Source organism: Callorhinus ursinus, unplaced genomic scaffold, assembly GCF_003265705.2.
Source record: "Callorhinus ursinus isolate GAN/ISIS: 27379988/994484 unplaced genomic scaffold, GSC_fseal_2.0 scaffold16, whole genome shotgun sequence".
NCBI classification, from domain to species: domain Eukaryota; kingdom Metazoa; phylum Chordata; class Mammalia; order Carnivora; family Otariidae; genus Callorhinus; species Callorhinus ursinus.
This window is the reverse complement of record NW_027397078.1, coordinates 43635490-43660602: the sequence shown is the minus strand read 5'-3', so window position 1 is coordinate 43660602 and position 25113 is coordinate 43635490. Positions and strand designations below refer to the sequence as shown.

Genomic DNA, 25113 nt, shown 5'->3' with positions numbered 1-25113 from the left:
CTATTCCACTAACGTGTGGATTGCATTGATTGATCCCCCCCCCAAGATTTTATTTATTTATTTGAGAGAGAGAGAGAGACAGAGCATGAGAGGGAGGAGGGTCAGAGGAAGAAGCAGACTCCCCATGGAGCAGGGACCTCCCTGCGGGACTCAGTCCCAGGACTCCAGGATCATGACCTGAGCCGAAGGCAGTCGCTTAACCAACTGAGCCACCGGGCGCCCAACATTGACTGACTTTGAAATGTCAGTTCAACCTTGAGTTTCTGGGAGCAACCCCTCTTGGCCATGGCGCGTTTTTCTTTTAATATATGTACTTGTGGATTCATTTTGCTAATAGTCTGTTAGGAATTTCTGTCTGTGTTCATGGCAGATATTGGTCTATCATTTTCCTTTGTTGTAATATGTTTTGTCTGGGTTTCATTGTCAGAGTAAGACAAGACACATAGAATGAGTTAGCAAGCGACCACATCCCCCCCCCCCCCACATTTTATTGCTGAAAGTGTTTGTGAAGGAGTGGTCGTTTTTCCCCACCTGGTAGAATTCGCTAACCCATTTGAGCCTGGATATTTCTTGGTGGTCAGGCTATTCATTACAACCGCAATTTCTATATGACATATATAAGACTACTGGTGTCTTCTATTTGTGTGTGTGTGTGTGTGTGTGTGTGTGTGTGTGTGTGTGAGCTTTAGCAATGTATGTCTTCCAAGGAATTCGTTTCAGGGTTGTTGAGTTCATTAGTATATAGTTGTTGATAATATTCCCTTGGTACCCTTCTGATGTTGATTTGGAATTTCTTCCTTCATAAAATACTTTGTTCCAGAACCTTCCTCTCTTGGTTTCCCTCCCACCTCAGAAATGACTTCCTCCTGGTTTCTTGGCTTTGCTACATCAGGACCCTCTACCAACCTAAGTCCAGAGTGACTCAGGGTCAGTGATGCACCTGTCTCCAGGTGCCTCTCTGCTTGGGGGATCTCGTCTATACCGATGGCTTCCCCTGGTGATTCCCAAATGAATGGAATATCTCGAGCTGTTTTTCCTTCCTGAGCCCAGACTCACCAATCCAATGGGCTACTCAACATGTCCCAGGTCTAGTGGGTATCACAGACTAAGCCCCAGAGAGGCAACAAATGACCTCTAAAATTTCCTTCCATGCCCTCTGCCATTTTGGTAAATGGCACACCATTTGTGGTTGGGTGCCATGAGCTTGTCCCAGCCAGAGCCCTCCATGTAGTTCTTTCTTTTATGCCTTATTTTCAATCACAAGCAAGTCCTGTTGGTTCTACTTCCAAACCTGACTGATTCCCACCATCTCCCCTGCTCCCCACTTGTCCGGGCCACCGTCAACCCTCACCTAGATGTCAGCAGCCCCTTCCTGGCTGGTGACCTCCATTCCTCCACCCTCGCTCCCCTTTTGTCTACTGTCCACAGAGCAGCCGGGGAGGGACATGGGACATGGCTGTTGAAACACACACCAGCCCTCCCACCACAAATCCTCCAAGGCTTCCCTTCTAGCTCACACAAGCCCAAAGCCCTCACCTTATAAGACCCTTTGCAGCTCGCTCTTGCAGACCGTCCTCCGGCACTCCCTCGTCCACTCTACTTTGTCCTCCTGCGATGTCTCGACATGACAGATTGATGTCATCTTTGTCCTTGTTCTGTCTGCTTGGAATGTCCTTTCCCCACATGGACTCCTCCACACCTTTCCATTTCTGAAAATATCTCCCTTGACCCTCTTCCTTAAGGAGCTCCCCCACCCTGGAGACTCTCTGACTCCTAGCCTTTCGGTGTACTTCTCTCCACGTGAAATTAAATCAGATTTTAAAATTCATGCCTCTGTTTCCTGTCTGTGTTCCCCCAACAATTGTGAGCTCCATGAGAATGGGGAATGTGCCTGATTTACCTCTGTACCCCAGCATCTGGCATATGTGCATTGCTTTATAAATGCATGGATTCATTTCTTGTTGCTCCTAAAATGAGCCATCCTTTCCAACAGTCCCATCCATTATCCCAAGGTTGTGTTGGGTCCGAAATCCGGGCACAATGTGGGTGGCTCGGCTGTGTCTTCTGCTCAGCGCCTTCCAAGGCCAAAATCAAGGAGTTGACCCCGGGGGGCTCTTATCAGGGGCTCTGTGGAAGAATCTGCTTTTTTCAAAGCTCGTTCAGGTTTTTCAGCTAAATTTAGCTATTTGGGGATTGTAGGAGTGGCAGCTCTTCTTTGCGGACCGTTGGCCAGGGCTGGTCTTCGTTCTTGAGACTCACCTGCATTCTGGTCACCTTCTATGATGTCCCCTCCAGCAATGGGCAGGCGTAATCCGTCTCACATTGGGAACTTCTCTGACTCCAGCCAGAGAAAACTCTGCTTCTGAAGAGTCCATGTGATTAGACGGGGCCCACCCAGATGATGCAGGATTGCATCCCCTTCTCACGGTCCGTGAAGTCACATCCGTGAAGTCCCTTTTGCCGTGTAAGGGATGAGGGTGTGGACGTCTGTGGGTGGGGGGCACAGCTCTGCCTACCACAGTGCTCACTGAGTACTTGCTGACAACAGAAAGAATCCATACAGAGCATCTTTTCTTCAAAGACGTGCTCCAGGGGGCAGGTCTGAAGCCAGCGTGGGGGGAGTGGTCAGAGGAAGGGACTGATTTCTTCCCCACTTTGGAGACCTGATCATTGTTCCCGTGAGTTCAGCTGGAAAGAAAGGGTCTTACCGGTGCCACTCTGAACATCGTTGCAGAATGAAGTGTTGTCAAAATCACCATTCCCCCCCGCCGGGGACCCGATGCGTGCTGCTGAAGGGTGGGTGTGGGCTGATGTGGGCACCCCTTGACCTCCTCCTGATGAAGGAGACAGCCCTGGCCTCTGAGTCGTCCTCCAGTGTTTACCAGGTGTACTTGTGGCCTTGGGGGTGCCCTAAGCAAGTCCCGCTCCGGGCCTCTCTGTTACAACCTCTCCAATGTCAGGAAGACAGGGTCCAGAAGCATGCCAAGGGGAGGCACCTCTGGTGACCTGAACCAGCCTGGTTGTACCATGAAGCCACTGAAATGCTGGGGGTCCACATGCGTGCCCAAAGCCCCTTGCCTTCCCTTCCTCTCCCTTCTGCTCTTGGGAACCCCTCCTCACCTGTAACCCCCAAAGCTGGCTTTCTAGTCCTCACGCAAACCCCAGACCACAGGGAGCACCCTGGCATTACAGAATTGGGTGGGTGGGGCTTTTTCCATGCCCAGATCCCACCATCACCTTGGCATCTGTTTGCCTCGCCTGGGACCTGCTCCCTCCCATCCTGAGAACCAAGGCTGAAGGTGGAGCAGACCCAGGTGGGCGCGAGCCAGCCTCCACCTATTGGCAGGTGTCAGTGGTTAAGGGGTCTCCTTTGGGGGCCAGAGACCGACACAGAGATGGGTGAATGAAGGAATGAAACGAAGGGAACACAGGCCAGGCCCCCGCCTGCCACCGAGGGAAGACCCAGCTCCCCACACACCCCAAGCCTTCTGGGCTGGGAGGAGCCTCGGGGCCATTTTGGAGGCAGCTACCTTCCTCACTTAGGCCCCCAGGCCCCCAGCCGGGGGTGCGACGCAGCAGGACCCACGCCCAAACCTTCAAGTGCAGAAATGGGGACCTGGCTTCGTCTGCCCAAAGGGCTGAGTCCTGCGTCCGCGGGGATCCTGCGCAAGACAACGCCCCCTCCCCCTCGGACCCTCGCGATCCGCCCAGCCCTCCCGGCCTCCCTCCCTGCGCTGCTCCTGGGTGGAGACGCCGCGCCCCCTTCCTCTGAAACCCGCGCCTACGGAGAGGCCTGGGGCTCGCGCTCCCTTCCCCCACCCCGGCGCGCCCCCTCCCCCGCGCGGGGCCGGCTCCGTCGGCGAAGAGGGGGCGGTGCTGAGCGCCGAGGTGGGCTCCTGGCGGGTGTCCAGCCGGGTCTAGCCCCAAGCTTCGCCTCAGGCCAGGAGGCTGAGCCGCGGGTGGAAGGGCCATTGGCGGGGAGCGGGGCACGTCCCCCCCCCCCCCCCGTTGCCCCGGGGCCCCTCCCCCGCACTCGGGCCTGGCGTGCGCCTCCGCTACCCAATTAGCCGAGCGGCGCCGGGACCCCTACGCCCCCACATCCCTGCGCCTCCCGCTCCTTCCTTCGCCCCCTCCGGCCTCAAGACACCCGGTGCTCTGCCCTACCCTGCTTCTCCAGTGGCCAGCAAACTCTCCAGGTCCCGCAGGGCCGGGGGGCACACCCCTGGCCCCCCACAGGCAACCCCGGGCGGTCAGCCTGACGCCTGCTTCGTGGGGGTGGGTGCATAGGCCCAGGAGAGGGGGGTGGCACAGGCCCCGTCCCCACCAAGGCCCTGCTGAGTGGTAAGCCCACCAGTCGGGGAGGAGGGCGACCCTTGGGTGGTGGCCCAGCGGCGAGGAATGGCAGTCCAGCTGTGTGACAGTGAGCTGGGGGGCCAGGGTGTGTGGGGGTGGCAGTGTGTGTGTGGGGGGGCCGAGAACAAGCTGGGTGACCGACTTCTGAGTCAATCCTGGAGTGAGGTTGCTTCGGGACCCCAGGGGCGTAGGCGCTTCCATGCTGGGTAGCTAGGCCGGCCCCAAAGCAGCCCTGGGGGGCCCCCAGTGCCCCCACGCGCATACACCCAGACGACCTGTCTTTCCTGAACGCGCGGCGGTTGGCACGTAAACTTCGGCCTGCGTCCCGAGGGGGGATATTCGGTACCACCGCAGCCCCAGGAGGTGGAGTACTGAGGGGCTTTTCTTGGGCACAAATTGGCCAATTAATTAATGCTTGCCTTCTAGAGGGTGGAGGTTCCTTGCCTGGACTAGTTTTCTAAAGACAGGGCATAGAGCAGTCGATGGCCAGTGGGGAACATCCTCCCTGGAGCGAAAGGGTCGCGCGTGTGCGGATCCCACCGTCTTCGGAGCTGGGGACAGTCGCAGTCTGTGGAACGTTTTGCAAGCTTCGGGCAGGTGGACGCGGTCCGGGAGCCGTGGCCTTGTCTGCTGACGCTGACTACACAAGTGAGTTATGTCCCCTCCGCCGCTCCCGGGGACGCTGCGCAGAGCCTGAGCAGGGCGTGGGCATCGGGCCAGGACCGCCCGCGGGGACAGCGCCCTGTGCGCGCTGCTTGCGCCCGGGGGAGGCCTGGGGCCCAGCGTCCGCGCACGGCCACGCGGGTGCGAGTAACTGTTTGCAGACGGTCCCGGCCCAGGGGCTGCTAACTTCCGGAAAAAAAAAAAAAAAAGTCTCTCTCCACGGCTGTGGGCATGAGATGTATTCATTCCTTTCAGGTGCATTTTGGACTTGGAGAGAAAAGGAAAAAGATTTTGAGCCCATTTGGGGTGGAGCTGATTTCAGAGCCCTGGCTAGCCTCTGTGTAAAAGGAAGGTCCCTCCAGGTTGAGGGGGGGGGCGCAGGCAGGGGGGAGATAGGGCTCACTCTTCTGTCCTCTCTCTTGGAGGCCCTATGCCAGAAATGAGAGTGAAAATCAAAATACACGCCCAAGATTTATTCCTGGAACATTAATTACCGCAGAAACTGCTCCCTGCCAAGGGCTTAATGTATTCATCACGAAGGAGACCGCCGCATTGTTTGTTTAACAGTGGTCTCCAGAAAATGGCCCTCTTTAGATGTCCTTCGTGGTAAACTGCTTTGCTCCCTGAAAAGAAAATAATGTTTTTCTTAAATAAAACATAGAGCAAGGGTCTTGTGATTAAACCTGAAAGCAAAGAGTTTTAATGTCCACCATATGTTACAAAGTACATGGGGAAGAAATAATAATAATAATAAAAAATCCCACAGAAAGCAAACAGCATTCCCTGTTAGGATATGTATTGTGTAACATGCATTTTTGCAATGAGCGCTATTTTGGAAATCTCCCCCACCCCATAAAAATAAATCCTGGGGTCTTGTAGCAAAAGTGAGACAAATTGGGGAAAACACACACACACACACACACACACACACACACACACACACACACACCCATTACCAAAAGTACATTTTCTGGGTGGGCCCTCGGAAGCACAGAGACAGCCTCCCCTCTGGAGAGGAGAGAGCAAATCCGGCCTCACGGCAACCTTTATTAATATTATACACGTCGCATTTGTGGACAGAATCAATCTTATCCGTTCACAAGCTGGAATAACAGAGCCCACCGTAATGAAAATCTATTAGCCTCGAGTTTGAAACACGGATGTTTGTGTAAATCAATAAACACCATAGGACGGAATACAAACGCAGGTTTCTAAATTTAAAAGGGAGAAGCGAGGGAAAAATAAGGAGACTCTCTATGAAGTGTCTTTGCACATCTGCAAAATCCTGCACTTCTGATCGATACTTATAAATGTGTAATGTGTGGGGAGGGGTTCCTTGTTGTTAAAAAGGCTGGCTCTTCAGCGAAAACCATTAACACCCCCTCCCTTCTTATTATTAATAGAAATTGTCTTCCGAATTAAGTGCTGAGAAAGTAGGCCGGCCAGGCTGAAGACGCACTCCTTGAAATATGCTTCCTCCGTGTCCTGGGAACCAAGGATGAACCCCGGGGGTCCTAAGGTGACGGGGTGTGGGGAAGAGGGTCTGGCCGGCGGTCCCCCGCCCTCCCACTGGGGGTGGGGGCCCTAGACACCGCGAACGCTGCTCAGCTATTAAGAGCTAAGAGCACGAAGTTTGACTTAAGGTAAATACATTCCGATCGGGAAGCCCTGCGTTTTCTGGACTCTGAAAAAATTCAAGCCATACCTTTTGGGAAGGAAGTAAACGAAATACTAAATATCTGAATATTCCTAACCTCCTTCCCCCTGGCATTGTAAGTGTAAGAGAACAGGAGAGAGCCGTGAACAGCACCGTCCACTTATTAAAATGTACCTATTTGGCGCACCGAAAGGTCGTTCGGTAAAATCGGAAAATGCCCATGTCCCTGTCCTCCGGCTGTCTTTAGTCTGCCCCTGAGGTCTGTCCGCACCTGCCACGCCCCAGAAGGGGCCTGGCGGCACATGGCACCGTGATTACGGGGGTCAGCTGTGTCCACAGCGTCTCCTCCTAGGTGTCTGGGGGACTAGGGCTGGACATCCAAGCTTACGCACCGTGCCTTGCAGATCGGGGTCCCTGGTGGGTACAACAGCTAAGAAGTCTAGTGGCCCCTTTCTTTTCTGCAGTTGGGGAAAAGAGTTGAGAAGAGGAGAAATCCCCCTCACCAGCACCATCACCAATCATCACCACCGCGCCGGGGCCAGCAAGACGCGGAGGGCGAGGCCGGTTTGCTCGGTTTCCTGCTGCTCCTGAGGGGCTTGTGGGAGCTTTCTAGACCTGCCCGGGCCCGGGAGGCCGGCTGGGAGCCTGCCAGGCTGGCCTGAAGCTGAAGAGCTGGGGTAAACTCGGGGTGGGGGTGCTGCACCACCGGCGGCTCCAGCCGCTGCACGCCTGACCTCGAGCTGTCCACGGCCTCGCCCGGGTGCGGGGTCGGCGGAATTCAGGGAGGCCTGATCCGGTAGGAGTGGACCCCGCTCCAGTGCTCAGCTAGCGGGGAGGAGGGAGCCCCCACTCTCGGACGAGGGCGCTGGCCTCCCAGGGGCGGACCCCCCCCGTTCGTGCGGGCGGGGGGGCGGGCTGAGAACCGCTCCCGCTCCCGGGGTGGCCACGCTCTCTTCTCGCTCACGGGTGGGAGGCTGGCGCGGATGGGACAGTGTCGGGGGACTTGGGCCAACAGACACCACCGGTGGAGGCCCAAGCCTCCAAGCTGCAGGAGCTGACCCTCGTGTTAGTGACCCTTCAAGCTCCTCCGGGTTGGCCAGGACCCTTCATCCAGAGTACAAGGTCTCCTGGCATTTTTATTTACTTGTATCGCGTGTTGTTTCCTCGTGCTTCCGCAGCTGGAACATGATGGGAACGGCGCGCAGTATAGGAGCGGGTCAGGCATCCACGACCCGGGCAGCCCGCGTCCGCCGGGGTTTCTGGGCCGCGGGGCGCGCGTGCGCGCGCGCGCGCGAGGCAAGCGCAGAGACTCCCGGACGCGAATCCAGGACCCGCGCGAGCTCCACTCGCGGTGTGCGGAGCATTTGGTGAACTCAGACTTCGGAAATTCTCTTTTCTTCCAGAAACCAGATCCCTCTCTTCTGCTCCCTCCTGCCACCCTCACGACTTCTTTTGTGTTGCTGTCAAGGAAAGAGATGGGCTTTCGTTTCTATCCACAAACTTCCCTGAAACCCGTTTCTTCTTTCAGACTTGGGGGGAGAAATGCACTGCACACTTGAAAGCATCCACATTCTCACAAGACATGTTGGGATTTTAAGAAGTCTGTTCTCTCCTCTGTTCTTGGTGCTCCTTCTTTCTGGGAGAAGCTCTCTAGAAGCTCAGACAAGCTCCCCTTATGCGGAGGCCCCAGCCAGCCCGGGAGGGTCTGCACCCTTCCCACCGGCCTGCAGTCGCCCGAGCGGAAATGTAAATGTAACATTTCATAAAGTGTGCCCACCCTGCGGCCTCGGGCCATGTCTTGAATTAGCAGAAATATGTGGTGCGAACACTCATTGCCTAGGCTAAAATAGGAGGACTAACTCCACGCTTTGCTGTTTGGGTCTCTGCCTCTAAAGGGGCAATATGTCAAGGAGCCTGGTGCGCTCCTGGCTGGGGAGGGGTGTGGGTTTCAGGGGACTGCGCCCAACAGTCAGACCGAGAGGTTGCCACTTGGCTCCTCATCGACAGAAAGTTTGATTCTGTAAAACGGTGACACTCTTCACGAGCCAGTAGCTCTCAGCAGAGGCAAGGCCTTCCAGGTTGAGAAGAGACGTTAGCGGTGGACTCGGTTTCTTTTCCGAAAGGTTATTTTGAAGCCATTCGTCTGCAGTGGAAGGGGCACCTGAGGTGGAGCTGCAGAGGTGTATGGGGGGTGAGGGGTGGGAGGAGGGTTAGTTTTTCTCGCGTTTAAGGATCTTGAATACCCAGAGTCCCCATCCAGTGCCTTTGCGGACATTGCAGGAGGCTGTCAGAAGCTGGTTGGGGCAGGGTTCCCTGTTCGGTAGGGGTGGGACCTGAGGAGGTAGGAGGTGGGGAGCAGCCCTGCAGGGGGTCCTGGGCTGAAGGCTTGGGTCTCAACCCCCTGTTCCCTGCGGAGGAAGCTCAGGCCTTGCAAGGCCCAGGCCCTCGGGGACCCGGGGATTGCTGAGAAGGGAGAGGGAAGGTTCTGGGAGGGGTGGGCAGGGTCTCCAGCACTGGGTCCCTGGGGAGCTGTCCTCCCCACCTGGGGCTGGTGGGGGTGGGAGGGGGCTCTGAGGTGGGGAGATGAGAAGAGGACAAGTTCCCTGCCCGGGACAACTGGAGAAAGTTGCCATGGTCCAGAGTGTCGCCCCCACAACCTGCTTCTCTCTGTCTCACTCTCCTGCTTCCCTGGGCGCTCACTCTTGGGTCTACCTGGAACAGAGTTCAGCTGGGGGGGGTGAGGGGTCTGCAGGCCCCATGGGGTGGCAGGGCTCGGCGGGGGGTGAGGACTGGCGACTCCGGGGCCGCCCGGCGCCCTCACCCCGCACGCTCTGCGCGCCGCGCTCGGGGCGCGAGCCCTCGGCGTTTCCCCCGCCGACCCGCTGCATGCATAATGCATGAGGGGCTATTTGTAATTCTGTGTGATATCTGCGCGCTTCCGCTTTGATTAGAGGGCCGCGGTGACAAAGACCTGTTTGGTAAGTTGGAAGGGCTTCCACGCCTTGCGCTTTTGAAGTCCGAAGGAGGCGGCGGCCTCTGAATTCCCCAGCTCCGGGCCCGCTGCACGCGGGGCAGAGCAGCCTGGGCCACGCGGAGAGGCGCCGGCGCAGAGCTCCCCGAGGAAGGATGGAGGGCGCGGGGGGTACAGGAGAAGAAATGGGGGGAAGGAGGGGGAAAGTCAGGAGGGCAGGAGGCAGACAGGGAGGGGAGGGGGGAGGGTCGCGGGGAAGGAGCAGGTCTGCTCCTCCAACTCCGGTCTCCTCCTCCTCCTCCCCGCGTCTGGAGGTTAGGACACCCCCTGCCCCTCCCCAGACCGAGCCCCCCCCCCCCCGGCTGAACCCCGAGTGACCGGACGCAGGCCCCACGATGTCCGGAGCAACCGTGCCCTTTCCCTCCCGCCCGCGGAGACGTTCCGCGCTAGACGGAACGCCGGGTACCGCCGAGGGTGGCCCCGATCCTGGGCTCGGATATGCACAAACACTCCGAGCGGGGACTGCCTTCTGAACAGGAAAACGAGCTTCTCCAAAAACCAGCAGCGCCCCCCTCCCCCGCACGCCGCTGCCGAGAGCCGGGTCCCGACTCCCGCGGGGGTGGAAGGGGGGAAGGGGGGGGAGAAGAGACGAGGCGATCTGACAGATGAAAAGAGGGGAAAGGGGGGAAAAGTCAACTTTATTTGCAGATGGAAATTTGCAGACAGGACGACATGCTTGACTTCCGGGATTGTAAACCGATTTCGTGTGGCTGCTGAGAAACTGGGTCCTCCTCAGCCTTGGAAAGGGCGCGAGGAAAAGCGTGGCACAACCAGAAATATCTCCATTTCCCCCCAAATAAATATCGTAGACACCAGGTTCCCTGCGCGGCTCTAGAGAAGGCTGCCTGGGCGCCCAGAGGACCGCTGTTTACAAACCAGGTCTCTCTCGGCGCCAGCCGTGGCTGCCTCCGAGTCCGGACCCCCCGCGCTCCGGGCGCACGCGGCCCGGCCGCGTCCCCGTCCCCGGCCTCCGCGGCGCCGGCCCCTCCGAGGTCTGCGAGCCGCTTTTCGCCGCCGCCGCCGCCGCCGCTGCCGCCGAGGTTCCGGCGTCCACGCTGGGGTACACGCAGGCCCCGTTCCTCCCCCTTTCGGGGTCCTCGAGCTGTTTACTGGTCACGCCGTGCGCACCCGCTCCAACCGCTCGCTCCGCGGGCCGCGCCGCCAGGTCCGGCCCGCAATCCAACCACATCTCCGCGTTGCAGCCGATTCTCGTCTGTGGATCGCGCGTCACCGTCGCCCGGGGTCCCCTCGGCGTCTCTCCCGGCATTGCAGCGCGCGCGGACCGACACATCCTGCGGAGACAGGTTCCCCGGCGCGGGGCTGGCTGTTCTCCTGGCCGCGCGGGCCGGCGAGGACCGCCTCACCATCGATAAACTCCTCCTCGAGTTTGGTTTCCGCCAGGCGTTGAGGGAATGCGGGTACCTGTTTGGGGCGCGGGCGCCTGCGCCCGCTGGCGCGCGCGCGCGCTCTCTCCCTTCAAAAAAATTGGATCTTTACCTCTCCGCACCAAGGTGCTCAGACGCCCAACAGTGATGAAATGAACAGAAAGCCAATTGCCGGACTGGAGGTGGGGGAGAGATAGCATCTCTGCGTGCGCCCGCCGCCGAGCCAGGAGCCGTAATTGCTGCAGACAGGGAGCGCTGGGGGTTGGGCGGACGTGGCCGTGTATAAATAGTGAGATCTCAAATTGAAAGGCATAAATAACAGCAGGAAGGATCTACCCTCACACGGACAAGTCCTCTCCGCGCGGGGAGGCGTGCGGACCACAGCCCGGCTCCCAGCCAGCCCCGCCGAGCCCCGCGGACCCCGCAGCCCCGCGCAGCCATGGAGGAACTCACGGCTTTTGTATCCAAATCTTTTGACCAGAAAAGCAAGGAGAGTAGCGGCGGCGGCGGCGGCGGCGGCGGCGGCGCCAAGAAAGATTCGATCACATACAGGGAAGTTTTGGAGAGCGGACTGGCGCGCTCCCGGGAGCTGGGGAGCTCGGAATCCAGCCTGCAGGACATTACCGAGGGCAGTGGCCACTGTCCGGTGCATCTGTTTAAGGACCACGTGGACAGCGACAAGGACAAACTGAAAGAGTTCGGCACGGGGAGGGCTGCGGAAGGTAAGCTCGCGCCGGACGCCGCTGCGGGCCCCTCCCGGGGACGGCGTCTCCCAGCCACACCGAGCCTGCCCGCCCGGCCCTCGCTCCGCGCGCGGGGAGGCCCCGGGCGCCGCGGCTCGCTCAGAATCCCACCCCAAACTCTGCATTTACGGCCGCGCTCGGACGGAAAGGCCCCGGCAACCCATCGCCAGTCTTTGCGTAAGAAAGAAAGGAAACGCGGACACAGGAAGGGAGGCCGGGGGGGGGGGCCAAGGATGAGCAGGGGCTGGGGCCAAGCGCTCCTTGAGGACTGGCTTTCCCTGGGCGTTGGCGCAGGACCGTCGCAGCGGGAGCTTTCCCGGGTTGGGGTCCATCGGGCGGATGTGCCTGAAAACCCAGGTCGGCTGTAGGGGCTGTGGGGCGCGTTGCCTGTCTGCGGGCCTGGGTCGACTCGCCGGTGCGCGCGAGGAGAGGTCCGCACGCATCTCTCGCAGCGCCCACCGCCTCCCCGCGTCCCGAGCGGTTGAAACGGGCAGGCGCTGAGGACGTGCTGGCCGGTGGGCTCGGAGCTAACGCGCGCAGTCACCTCTCCTGCCTGCCGGATCCTCTCCGCGCTGTTTCCTCTTAGGGAAAACTTTCCCCTTGAACCTTGAGACTTGATCTGGGCTGACGCGGGCCTCTAAATTAAAACCACTCCCGCGCCCACAGGTGGCCAGGGTCTGGACGCGAAGTGAGGGGCCCCGGGAAGCTCGCGGTGGGGCGCGCTCGGCCGCCGGACCCCAGGCTGTCAGAGCGCAGCCGGCCCTGCGGCGGGAGGACGGCGCGTCCTGGGCCCGGGCCTCCTTCCTTTGGAGATAACGTTCGCCGCGGTTCGCCCGGTTGCTGAATCGGGGGGCGGGCGCGGGGGGGGGGGGACACGGCAAGTTTATGGTGTCTCTCCCAGCTGGGCAGGGGTAGTCCCAACCCCGGGGATGTCTGAGCAAACAGGGCAACCAGCAGCGGTAAATCAGAGGCATAAAATGGGCTGGATTTCTCAGGGGGCACAGTTTGAAACTGCTCGGAATGTCTATTTTTCATTACAAAGAGGAAATACGGAGCCTTAACCATTCGCCTCCGCAGGCCCTGTTCCACTCGCTGTCAGCGTGATGGTCCCCCTACGAGTAGACCTCCCCCCCCAACACACCTCCCCCGACCCAGGAAGCCCACTCTCCTGCTCTTTGGGACGCTACACTTGGGGTCTCCGAGTGGCAGAGTCCCAGGCCATGGCCTTGAAACGTTGCTGGTGACCCAGATGTCTTTCGGAGGCCTTGACCCGTGGAAGCAGCAAGCTGCCAGAGGCTTACAGATCCGCCCCTGACCGCTGGCCACCCAGGTGGCCTGGGCCGGACCTGTCTTACCTCAGGGTGCCCCCCCTTGGGCACTGCCGGGTACCCCGACTCTATAATTCACCCAGAGTTGGCTTTAATGAAGACACAGCTGTCAGCTGGATGCGACTCAGGGCCTACACTGAAGTTCTACATGACAGCACCCAGGGCCGACCTCCGTGGCTCCTGACCGGTTCCCCCCGAGTCCTTCCTAGAGGCCGGGCCCCTCCTTGTCCCGCCTGCCTCCTTTCACCCTGATTGCTGAGGCAGCGGACCCTGGAAAACGGGGCCTCGGAAAGAGAGCGGAGTGCAGTCAGGGCCTTTGAAAAAGGAGAGAACAGAACCGGGTTGCCTCTCAGCTGTGCCTTCCCCTCCCTCGGCTGGGGGAAGACTCCTTGCAGGGCTGAACCCCAGGCTGCATTGGTAAGATGGGAGCCAGATGGAAGTGTGGGAGATCTTGGGGTTCCAGCAGAAACCCGGAGGTCTTAGGCTCCTGCACAGCGGGTCCCGCGTTGCCGAGGAAGGGACTCTGGATTTTGCAAAGCTTGCCGAGGGTTCTTAAGGACTTTGAAGGCCAGCTTCTCAGCTGGGATCAATCCCTGGGGTCAGACTTCAGAGACAGGGAGGAAGGAAGAGTGGTGGGGGGGGTGCCTCTAGGTCAGGATTTACGACTGGGAAGAAATGGGGTGTTTTTGGAAATGCGACGCTTTCAGGAGGTGGAAGGGAATTTAAAAATCCAAGCTGGGGCTAAGTGCCCAATGCTCAGGGGTCTTGATGCTGCTGAGGAGGCAGACTCAGGACTGGGCTTCTGGTGTGCAGCTCAGGGATCCTGGCTGGGGAGCAGGAGAGCAGGATTACCCCCTCTCCCCACAGCCGCTTTCCGTCTTTCCCTCTTGGTACGTTTCTGGGCTGAGTCATGGAGACCCCTTCTCTGCTTCAGACCTGGTGGCTCTTTGGCTAGAGCCTCCTGAAGGCTGGCCTCTTCTTGACAGCAGGGCACATCGAATTAGGGCGCAGAGATGCTCTGGGCCTGTGCCCAGCAGGTTCCCTGATGCAGAGAAAGCACCGGGAGACTCAGGCACCCGGGAGGTGCAGCTTCTTACCCGATGCTTGAGCCCCCTCCCGCCAGGAAATAGAGATGCTGTCATCGTTTTTGGACTAAGAAAGTACCACTGTTGGTGCCCCGGTGGGTCGTGTGCCGCACCGCGTGTGAATATATGTGTAACAGAGAGAGTGAGAGAGGCCGCAAAGAGGGTGTCTTGCACCGTTGCACCCCCCCCCCCAGACACCATGCTGTGCCTTAGGATCTGAGTTTTGCTCTCGGAGTCTGAAGAAGAGACCAGGGTGGGGGCCGCGTGCATTCAGCTCCAAGGCCTCCTCCGGAGGGAGGCTCCGACCCGCCTGGCGCGCGCGGCCCCTGTCCCGCTGCGGAGCAGCGGAGGGCAGCGGGGTTCCCGGGCCTGGACCCCAGCGTGGCCCGGGCCCGCCGCACACCCTTCGCGGGGCCCGAAACTCGGGCCACTCTGCCCAAACTTCTTTTGACTTAAAATAATATTTAACACCCCACTCCCGAGAGGCGGGGGAGGGGGGGGGAGAAGGGTAGGGTATGTCAGTATGTCAAGAGGCAAAGTGGAAAAATTAAGGAAACCATGGCGAGACTAGGCCAAGAAACACGGCGCCGCCAACGCCCGAGTTATTACCAAAGAGCGTGTGTTCCCCTGGAGGCCGCTTTATGGACTTGACGCAGCCCCGCCGTCAGGGCGCCTTTGCCGCCGGGGCCCCTTGCTCCGCAGGCACACACTCGGATTTTAGCAGCGCGGCGCAAAAGCCTGCACCGCGGGCCTCTTTCTCGGGCGCACGGCCCCGCGGGCCCTGGCAGGCAGGGACGGGCAGGGCGCTGTGGGGGAGCCCTGCGCCCTCAGCCCTGTGCCCTCGGCCCGCCCGCAGGTATCTACGAGTGCAAGGAGAAGCGCGACGACGTGAAGTCGGAGGACGAAGACGGCCAGACGAAGCTGAAACAGAGGCGCAGTCGCACCAACTTCACGCTCGAGCAGCTCAACGAGCTGGAGCGGCTCTTCGACGAGACCCACTACCCTGACGCCTTCATGCGCGAGGAGCTCAGCCAGCGCCTGGGGCTCTCGGAGGCGCGCGTGCAGGTAGGAGCGCGCGGGGCCGGCCCCCGCCACCCGGGCCTCGCCGGGCCCCCCCGAGCGAGCGCGGCAGCGCGGCCCGGGCGGCAGGCCCCTTCCCGGAGCGCGGGGAGACGGGGAGCGGGTTGGCGCGCCGGGCCTTTCGGGTGCGGCCCTCGCAGGCGGGTCGCTCGGTTCGTACGAAGGGCGAGGGCCCTGCCTGAGCGGGCGTCCCTCCACGTCTAGGTGGTCGGGCATTGGGATGCCTGTTCACCCCTTTCCGCTGGTCCTGTTCCTCTCCTCCTCCGGGCCGAGGCCCTCAGCCCCCTCCCTCCCACTCCCGGGAGGGAAGGCGAGGGGCGAGGCGGGGGGAGTCGCGCACACTGGGCATCTTGATGAGCGCGGCTGCGGCCCGCGCGGGGCCGGATTAGCCTGGGCGCGCGGGGTGCGGGGCGGCGCGGGCGCATGAATTCATGATGCCCCATCTGGCGAGCCACTGTCGGAGGGGGGCCCTGGGCGTGCACAGCACGTGCGCGGGAGGGACGCCCTGGCAAGCCTTTCCCGGGCATGAGGAGCGTTCCCTTAAATTTATTAATGCATTAATGGGTGGCAAAGATCGGCTTCCAGCTCGCTTCCTCCGGGATGGTGCAGTTCCCGCCTGGGAGGTCGGGCCTGGAAGCTCCCCGTCCTTACTCACGGCTCGGAGCAGGATAGCAGCGCCAGGGAGAGAAGGAAAGGGGGTCAGCATCCCCGGGCTCTGGGGACCGGTTTTAAATAAACGGAATTAATATTGTCAAGCGGGGAGGGGGGTGGCCGTGAAAAGCCCAGCGCTTTGAAGGCCCGGGTTTCCCGCTGCTTAGAAGATCAACACATTCAAACACCACTCCCCTCCCACCCCCAGTTGACTTAGGAAACGAAAACACAAACGTGTGTTATAGGTAGTGTTTTACGAAATTTTTAATTTGAAAAACATTTTTTTTTTTTTTTGGATCCCAGCCCCCTTTCCATCTTCCCGTGCGGCTGCCGTAAATAATAGGCTTTCTTAGGTTGAAATGCAATATTCCGCAGCCTTGTTCAGCTCTTGTCCGCAGAGCCAGCCGACACAGAATCTTGCTGCAAGGTGGGACACTTCCCCCCCCTCCCGCGCCCACAGGGTAGCCCTGGCCAACCTCTTCCCTGAGGGTCCAGGCGGATGGGTCATCTGTGGCCCCAGCGAAGGGAGGTGGCTGAGGCTGAGGGTGTCTTTTCCGGCTGGCCACCCTTCTCGGGGAAGATGGATGGGGCTGCACCGTATAAATTAATGAAAAGATTAAACTTTCGCTGAAGGGGACATCAACTTTTATGTCATCTTCCCAGTGTCTTTCTGCCTGGGATCTGTAATATCTCCCAGGCCTTGATGTACTGTTTCTATAAAAATAAATTACTTCTAATTTAATTGTACACTATTTCTTTCACCAGTCTATTACAGAGTAACACCTTAGCAGGAGGGACGGAGTGGCAGGAAATTGGTTCTTGGGTGCTTGCAGATCTTGAGAAAGCCCTAAAATATCAAGGGGGGGTGAGGACGGGGGTGGGGGACAGAGACGCGAGCGGCCCTATCCATCCAGAGGTGAATTAAAATTTAACGACTGTAAATAATAATAAAAACAAACATGGGAATAGAATAGAAGAAATCATTTTCTTTTGGCCACGGGGATGAGAATCGCATGGTAAAGGGGTGGCAGAGGGGCTCATAAAAATCAATTAGTTAAAATGAATGGGTCATCCCACAGAAGGTGCGGAGGTCTGGGGGGGTGGCGGGAGCAGGGGGGCAAGAAGGGACTCTGGTTTTATTCCTGTCTCCGAAGTGTTCGGTAATCCTTTTCGGTACAGCCCGTCCTGTGTTGTTAAAGGATAGAGTTTCAATTTAGTGTGGAAATTTGCTGTAAATAAATTGGGGATCCTATGGAAACTGGTCCTTATTAACCTTTTATTTTTACTGTCACTGTGGCACCTCATATCATGCAGCTGTCAGGGTTATAATGGAAAGTTATGAGACCACAGTGAGGAGCACGAGGTAATTTAATTACTACAAATATCTTTGGGTTTATGGCGCAGAGCTAAATTAAATGTCATTATTCACTGTCTGTAATGGAAATCAAAAAGAAATCAGATTACACCATTTGTGAAAGAAATCAGTGAGTGGCCCTTAATGAAGATATAACCGCTTAACCAGTGTACTGCGCTTTACTTAGCATATTCAGGACTAATTGGAATTGATCGTGAATCACCCCAAGACTGATTTATTATGGCTTTGCGCACTGGCTAATTCATCACTTTTATTCTTCATAATCGCATTGCCCCCCCAACCCCCCCCACACCCCCCCACCACACGACGGCGCTGAAAGGAAAGTGAGCTTTGCTTTCCAGATTTCAAGAGGATTCTGTTTTTGAAAAATGCCCTTCCAGGGCACAGAGTTTGCTCTCCTGAGGACTGGGTCCGACCCCGAGGAGAGGGAGGAACTCAGGACGGGGTCCAAAGGGGTCCAGTTCGACCAGGGGTGGTGGTGCTGCCGGGTGTGGGGGGGGAGTTGGATGTGGAAGTTTGTTGTGTGTGTGGGGAGGAGAGGAGGAATGTCAGTGAAGGCTTTGCAAATGCAAGGGAGGGTTTGTGGACTTGGACTCGGGGGCAGAGGGAGAGGGGTGACAATTTGGGGATTACTTTTCAGGGGAACAAGCTTAAACTTTTCCAAGCTCCCTGTAGCCTGTCCGCATGAGCTTTGGAACCTCTGGAAAGCCAGTTCTCACAGGCGGGCGATGGCTCAGCTGTGCATAAAAACCCTCCTCTTAAGAGTCTGGGAAGGAAAAGTTAAGGTTTCTAGTCTCCCGGGTCTGCCGGGTGTGCCGAGGTTTCTCCGTGCCTGGGGGGAGTCTGGCGGGGGGGGGGGGGGGGGCAGCCCCATGCCCTGCTTGGAGCAGCGGGCCCTCAGGCACCTGGGCAGAGTAGCCCAAGGGAAGGGTTTCTTTGTGCCAATTATTCCACGTGGTCACTGACCACCATCTCGGCCATGAGGGTCAGTGAGAACGGCAGGAGAGCTTCCGGAGGAGAAAACGTTAGGAAAAATTCAGTGGCTAAGAATTTGAAGGGAGGGGCCTCCAGATTTCTCAGGCAAAGCCTGAGGGTGTTCAAGGACCAGAGCTGTCTGGAGGGGAGGAGGAGTGTGTGACCTTGGGGAGCAGGGAGGGGGCTTTTGGGGGGGAATCCTGGGCACCCAAATTTTGACATCAGACCTGTGCATCTAGCTGAACTGAGAAGGGTCCCACTGATATCCTTTTTCCAAGAATTAGATTTTTTTTTTTTTTTTTAGAGAAGATGGTGCCCGAAGTTATGGGGGTGCCCCGGCCTTTCTGGATCCAGAACGTTCATGACTCCTTAATATTAACGGGGACCCTCCAGGCTTCCGAGGAGGGCATGGAAGTTGCTGGAGTCGGGGTGTCCCGAGTTCGACTGGGGAAGGGGCTGCATTTGAAGCTACTTATCAGCCTGTGTGCCCCCTTCCTTGGCGGCTAAGGTTTCAGAGGAGGAAGGTCAGGCTCTCCCAGGGGCTGGCAGAGTGGAGCAGGGAATGCCCACACTGATCATGGAAAGTTCTCGAATCCGCCCTGCACTCCTTCACTCGATGTGGATGTTGAGGCTCACCTTGGGGACCAGACAGGGCCCAGAAGTGAGTCTGGGAACTCCCAGCTCTAGGTCGCCAGGTATGGTGGGGCTGGGTTGGGAGAGGAGGGGGCGCGGGAGAGGGCTCTATTGCGCCCTGAGTCGCACGGGCCCCTGCGCCTTGGCACCTTGGGAACCGCGCGCGCGTCCCCCGCACCGCCGCGTCTGCCGTCGTGGGGGCGAGAAGCCCCAGCTTCTGAGGAGGCCGGCGGGCTCACGGGGCTGCGCGCGTCTGTCTGCTCTGTCCTCAGGTTTGGTTCCAGAACCGACGAGCCAAGTGCCGCAAGCAGGAGAACCAGATGCATAAAGGTGGGTGGTGCGGAGGCTGACAGTGGAGGTGGGCAGCAGCGTGCAGCGGCCGCCGGGGTGCGCAGAGGACCCTGGCGGCCTTCCATGGCTCCTTTCTTCCCTTGCAGGCGTTATCCTGGGCACAGCCAGCCACCTGGACGCCTGCAGGGTGGCGCCCTACGTCAACATGGGCGCCCTGCGAATGCCTTTCCAACAGGTAGCCCGTTTTTCTTCCTTCTGAGCCGCGCGCGGGGGCCCGCCACCTCCCCGCCTCCCTGGCGTCCTGTCTCACCCGGCTGCTCCCGCCCCCGCGGAAGAAAGGCTGCCGCTTTTACAAGGGGGCATTTATAGACCCGTTGGCACGTATTAAAATCACGCTGTAAAACTCCAAGACTCACCTTTGGGAGGGCCAGGAGAGAAACCCAAACACAATTTTACAAAAATCGGAGTGAAAAAAAAAAAAATCCCACCCACCCAGGCTGCCTGGTTGGGAGTGGAGAGGCGGGGATGCTCGCACTTGGGTGTGAGGCCCTGCGTGTATACCCAAACCCCAGCTGGCCTGCCCCATGGCCTCAAGGGGAGGTGTGTGCACCCCGCTGTAGCTGGTGTGTCCACCCCGCTCCCCACCTCACAGCTGGGATCCTGGAGCTCAGGATCTCAGGATCCCCGTGCGCAAATCTGTTCTGCGTGGACGTGGGGTGGCTAGGGTGTCAGAAGGCCCCAGGGCCGCACCCTGCTTGGGGCCCTATACTGGTGGATGGTGGAAGCTGCGTGGGGGAGGCCCAGGGTGAGAGCGCAGAGCCCACGCGTTCCCTGCCTCGCCCCAGCGCAGGACCTGAGGGTGCTCCCGTTGGGGTCCCAGCGTTGGGGGACGTAGAGCGCATACGCTGGGGGAGCAGGGGTGCTCTGGGTGGAGCCGAGGCGTGGCCACCACCGCACCGAGCTGTTTTGCTCCAAGGATCAGGCCTGGGTTTATATTTGGATCCGTGTTTGCTGGGGGCCTCTGCGGCTCAGCTAGGGCATGGGTGGTGGTGGTGGGTCAATGAATAGACACCCGAGACTTAGAGCGGGTGCTCGAGCTTTGTGCTCTTGGACTCAAGGTGCCCAAAGCAGTTAAGGGTGTCCAGGGCATGCGCGGGGGCCCTTTCATTTGGCCTCGCCCACTCCGCGCGCGGAGGGGGTGGGGTGCCCTCGTCTGTCCCCGCCCCTGCTCCACTCCTTCCCCAGGGCGGGGCGGTCTTTCCGCATCACAGAACTGCTGCCCCGACTTGGGGTCAGCCATGGGGTCTCTGCTGAAATTCGGCCCTTGGAGCACGGACCCGTCGCCGTGCTCCTCCTGGATTCAGAGACGCCCCTGGGAGGGCGGTAGTAAAGAGGAGTCCAGCGCCTGCCTCGGGGACATCTCACAGGTTCAGGGAAATCGAGGCTTTCGTGAGGAGGGGATGCTGCGTAGGACACGCGTGTGGGCGCCACAGGGGTGGGTGGGTGGGTGGGTGTGAGGTCTGTTCCGATTCTCCAGCTCTCCTTGTGCACGGCAGCTAGGGGCCCCGGCGTTCACGGGTGTCCAGAGGACAGTTCCGACTGCCCTGGCTGGTGGAGGCCGGGTGGCGGTCCCCGGGGTGCGGGAAGGGGACTCCCAAGGGTCCGTCGGGGCGGGAAAGCCCCGCTCCTCAGCCGTCCTAACTGTGCCAGGTCTGCCCTCCCAGGTCCAGGCGCAGCTGCAGCTGGAAGGCGTGGCGCACGCGCACCCGCACCTGCATCCACACCTGGCGGCGCACGCGCCCTACCTGATGTTCCCGCCGCCGCCCTTCGGGCTGCCCATCGCGTCGCTGGCCGAGTCGGCCTCGGCAGCCGCTGTCGTGGCCGCTGCCGCCAAGAGCAATAGCAAAAACTCCAGCATCGCCGACCTGCGGCTCAAGGCGCGCAAGCACGCCGAGGCCCTGGGGCTCTGACCCGCCGCCCGGCCCGCGCCCAGCCCCGACCCCACGACCCCGCCCGCGCTGCGTCCTGCGCTCGAATCCTCCGCGCCCTGCGAAGGCCGCACGGACGTCCTGGAGCGAAGGCGCAGGCCCTGGCGCAGAGGCCTCCCCGCCTGGGGCTGCCCGGGGGCCCACCCCTGGCCCAGGGAGGGGGCCTCCCGGGACCTCACGACCCCTGCAGACCCTCGCAGAGACTGTGCGGAAGAGAGCAGGTGACGGTCAGACCAGCCAACCCAGCCCTCGGCCACGCGGTCTGTGCGTCCTGGGACCCTGGGCCACGTGGAGCCCCGCGCGCCCTCCTCTGTTGCCGGCGTTCCTACCCTGTGCATGCGGCCTCTCACACACCTTTCGAAGATCATAGTCGATTACACAAGAAGATCTGGGGCTGGTCTCCGCCGAAGATGCCAATTCTTGGTCGCTAACAGTTTTATGCGCTGCCAAGAAGTTGTTTTCATCCGAGGAGGAGGAGGTGCGGGACGGGAATGGATTGCAACGTGGACTTCCCCCTGCCAGACTAGGGGCCCGTGTTCTGCAGCAATAAGGAAAAGCATCTGCCGACCTCGGGACAAGGTGGGGAGAGGGTGGGGGAGACCCCAATCTCCCACGTTGTCACCGTATTATTTTTAGAGGGGACCTGGATTACGAGCACGGTTTTCATGCACACGTTTGGCCCCCAAAGCACCGAATTTAGGATTCTTTCTTGTGCCATAGAGCAGGCGACTTTATAACTTTTCCAGTATTTGACCCGAGTTGACTTTTTTGGGGGGGTGCTGTTTTACAGAATTCAGATGCAAATAACTTGCATAGAGACACAGGGGCGCGTGGTTTTAAGGTATAATACTGATGCAGCGTTAAGTTTAGTGAAATGCAATTAAGTGCAGTAAAGTGCAATACTGTAAATGTTATAGATTTAAAGAAAAAATAGCCGTGCACTCTTGACCCCATCAGCTTCGGACTTGTAAGGGCATTACCTTCTCCTGCATGCTGCGGGCCTGGCCGACTGGGGTCCATCGCCAAAATGATGGGGGGGTGGGGTGTAGTGTGCTCTGGACCGGGGGGAGTTGAGGCGTGTGGTATGTGATAAAGCAGGACCCCGGGGGGCGGGGGGGCGGGGGGGGGGGGGGGAAAGCCAGGATGTGAAGCCTGTGGCTGAGCTGTTTCTGGGAAAAGAGGCTGACACAGGTGCTCCAGGCTGTGAGTTCTAAGCTCGCGTTTTGTAGTGGTTAGTCTGTTCCAGGTTTGATTTCTTCCTTCTCCCTGCGTCCTCCCCCCGACCCCTGTCCACAGCCCCCACCGATTGTGAAAGCATCAAAGAGCAGATTATTTTCTAGAAGCTGGTGTGGAGTGGGAAACTCGCTGGAAGTGACAGAACCAAAGCGTGAGGGTCCCCAGTGATGCCCCTGAGTTGGGGGCAACGTGCTTTGCGTGTAGTGTAGGGGCCCCGGGGGGGTGGGGCGCGAGCCGTGGTGCTGGGCTGGTCTACCTCGAAGATGCCACGCCTGTGTTTTTGCCTTAGTCACCCAGGCCTGCCCAGAAAACGGACGCCGCTTCCTCCATCATTCCCACCAGCGCCTCACTGGCCAACCCCTAGCGTTGCCTGAGCTTCTCCGGTTATTCACTCTCGTTCCAGAAGAGGTTTTGACCTTTCCAGATTTGGCATTGGCGATGTTCTTTCCTTTACCCCTGAACTTTGGTATATTTTTCCAAGAAAAAAAATATTTTTTTTTCCCTTCCACGTAAGGGAACATTTTCTACCTTTTCATGGAGCTGAACTGTGGATGCATTCGGACATGTCTCATTTGTGTCATCTGAAACTCTTAATACAAATCAAGAGATCCCTTCAGCTTTTTAAATTTTTTTTTATTTTTAATATTTGGAAATTTTAGTAAAGCTCTAAATGACAGAGAGAGATGAAGAAAGCAAGGTCAGGATTTTTAAATCACTCGTACCCCCCCCCCCCCCCCCCGCCCCAGTTATAGAGTTAGCCTCCTCGTCTGTGCAGCCTGGCTTCTAAACAGCTGTGAGTTAAAAGAAAAAAAAAAAAGAAGAAGGTCCTATAAATAAGCTGGAATTTTCCTTTAAATGCAAACAATGCATTTCGAACCCTTTAAAGCTAGCGGCATTCGTCCTAAAATTTAACACTTGGCAAAGGTTGCAGGTAAAATGTGTACGTCCTTATTGTTATTTTCCAAAAAAGCTTATAATAATTTTTTTTTAATCTGAACATAGTCCTCATAACCACTCCCTCCCCAACAGAAAACTCACTGCCCGTGAACAGAAGGATACAGGGTCGGATCCTGGCAGAATATGAAGTTTTAACATAGAGCTGCATGCTCCTGACCCTGCTGGGAGGCTGGTAGCATGAGGCCTGCTGGATGGGGGACATCTAATGCTTGTTTTTGCCTTTTTTTTTTTTTTTTTTTTTGCTTTCTTTTGTCTGATCTAACATGGAAAGTGAGCCAGGTATAACCCTCACAAATGGGACACTCCGCAAAACAAAACCGAGCCAGCAAACCGTATGGGTGGCATTTACTGTGGAGACTGGCTGACCTCGTGCGTCCACCTGGAATGGAGCCGGGGAGTCGCTCTGCACGCGTGGCCCATGGCCCGTGACTCCAACCTCTTCTTTCTCCCGGGAAGTCGGAGAGAGACAAGCAGATGGGATTCTCAGTTGAGTTGGGGGAGGGGGTCCACTCCTCACACTGCACCTCTGTGTCCCACTTCCTTTCTTGTGGGTTGCAGAGGATGCCAGGGACGGGATGTGTGTGCGTCCCCGGTCCACCGGGTCCTCATCACCCCAGAGCCAGGGCATCACGCTCGCCCATGTGCACGCATGTGCGGTGGTGTTGACTCGTTTTTCCGCAGGGCGTAAGAAATTAAACGTGCAAGGCAGATGCCTTTGGGTTGTTGTCGGTGTTTTCTGCTCAAAACGAGACCACTTTCCAAGTTGTGCACGTTACTTCCACATAGCGTGTGGGCCGGCGTGTTGGGCTCAGTGAGCGGCATCACGTAGAAAGCATGTTGGGGAGCGTTGCGTTTTCATGCCATTGGATGCAAGAATACTGGGTTGTCAAACCTCCGCGAAGGCTGATGTGGGTGCCCAAGCATGCCGCTCGAGCTGTGGGCTGGTTTTCATGGGCACCGAGCTTGGAGTTTCATTTGCCAAGATGGGTTGAGCCTCGAATGCTTTTTCTTTTTCTTTTTTCTTTTTTTCCTTTTTCCTGAAACCTTGGCCAAAGAGTACTTTTAGGATGGATATCGCCCCGGTTGGGCAACACGGAGTTCTGGTGAGATGTCGCCGTTACCTTTCGATCTTCCTTACGGATTCGGGTTTTCCTTCCTTCCGGTGTGTGTTGTGCGAGACAGCGACAGATTGTGGCCTGGGGGAAGGTTCCAGAGTCTCCGGATGTTGTGCGCTGGGTATGCTTTACTAGATGAAGCATGTGACGCACGCACATACTTGGAGCCACTCCCAAGATTGCTAGGATTCGGAGGAACGACGCCTTCTTGAGGGAACAGGGGTGTCCTTTTGTTGTTGGCCGGCTGGGATGCCGCTCACTATGGTTTTTTTCACAATCCCCGAACCACAGGACTGGGCCGGACGGGGTTTCCGTAGCGTTCACAGGACCAGCAAGCGGATCCAGGACATGTATTGGTGACGCTGCAAACTCCGCCACCTGAGTGGGTTGGCATCCTGCACGAGGGGGGTGGGCCTTCTGAGCCTCCGATGCTCCCCCCTGCTCTACCAATGGTGGTGGACGGAATGTCCACCCCACCTCGCTCCAGTCCAAGCTGCACCCCTGTGGCAGCGCCCCCTCTCCTGGCAAGCCTGACTTTCAGGTGTGGGCTCGTTTGCTGGGCCACGA

The 25113-nt window shown here is 58.4% G+C and overlaps 1 protein-coding gene across 1 annotated transcript; it reads left to right on the top strand.

The window, feature by feature from the left end:
* The first annotated feature begins 11528 nt into the window (after nucleotides 1–11528).
* SHOX (SHOX homeobox) lies at nucleotides 11529–21220 on the top strand. Its single transcript, XM_025857864.1, has 5 exons — nucleotides 11529–11811; nucleotides 15102–15310; nucleotides 19232–19289; nucleotides 19397–19485; nucleotides 20975–21220. The coding sequence occupies exons 1-5, from the start codon at nucleotides 11529–11531 to the stop codon at nucleotides 21218–21220; spliced, it is 885 nt and encodes a 294-aa protein (XP_025713649.1).
* Nucleotides 21221–25113: the final 3893 nt, after the last annotated feature.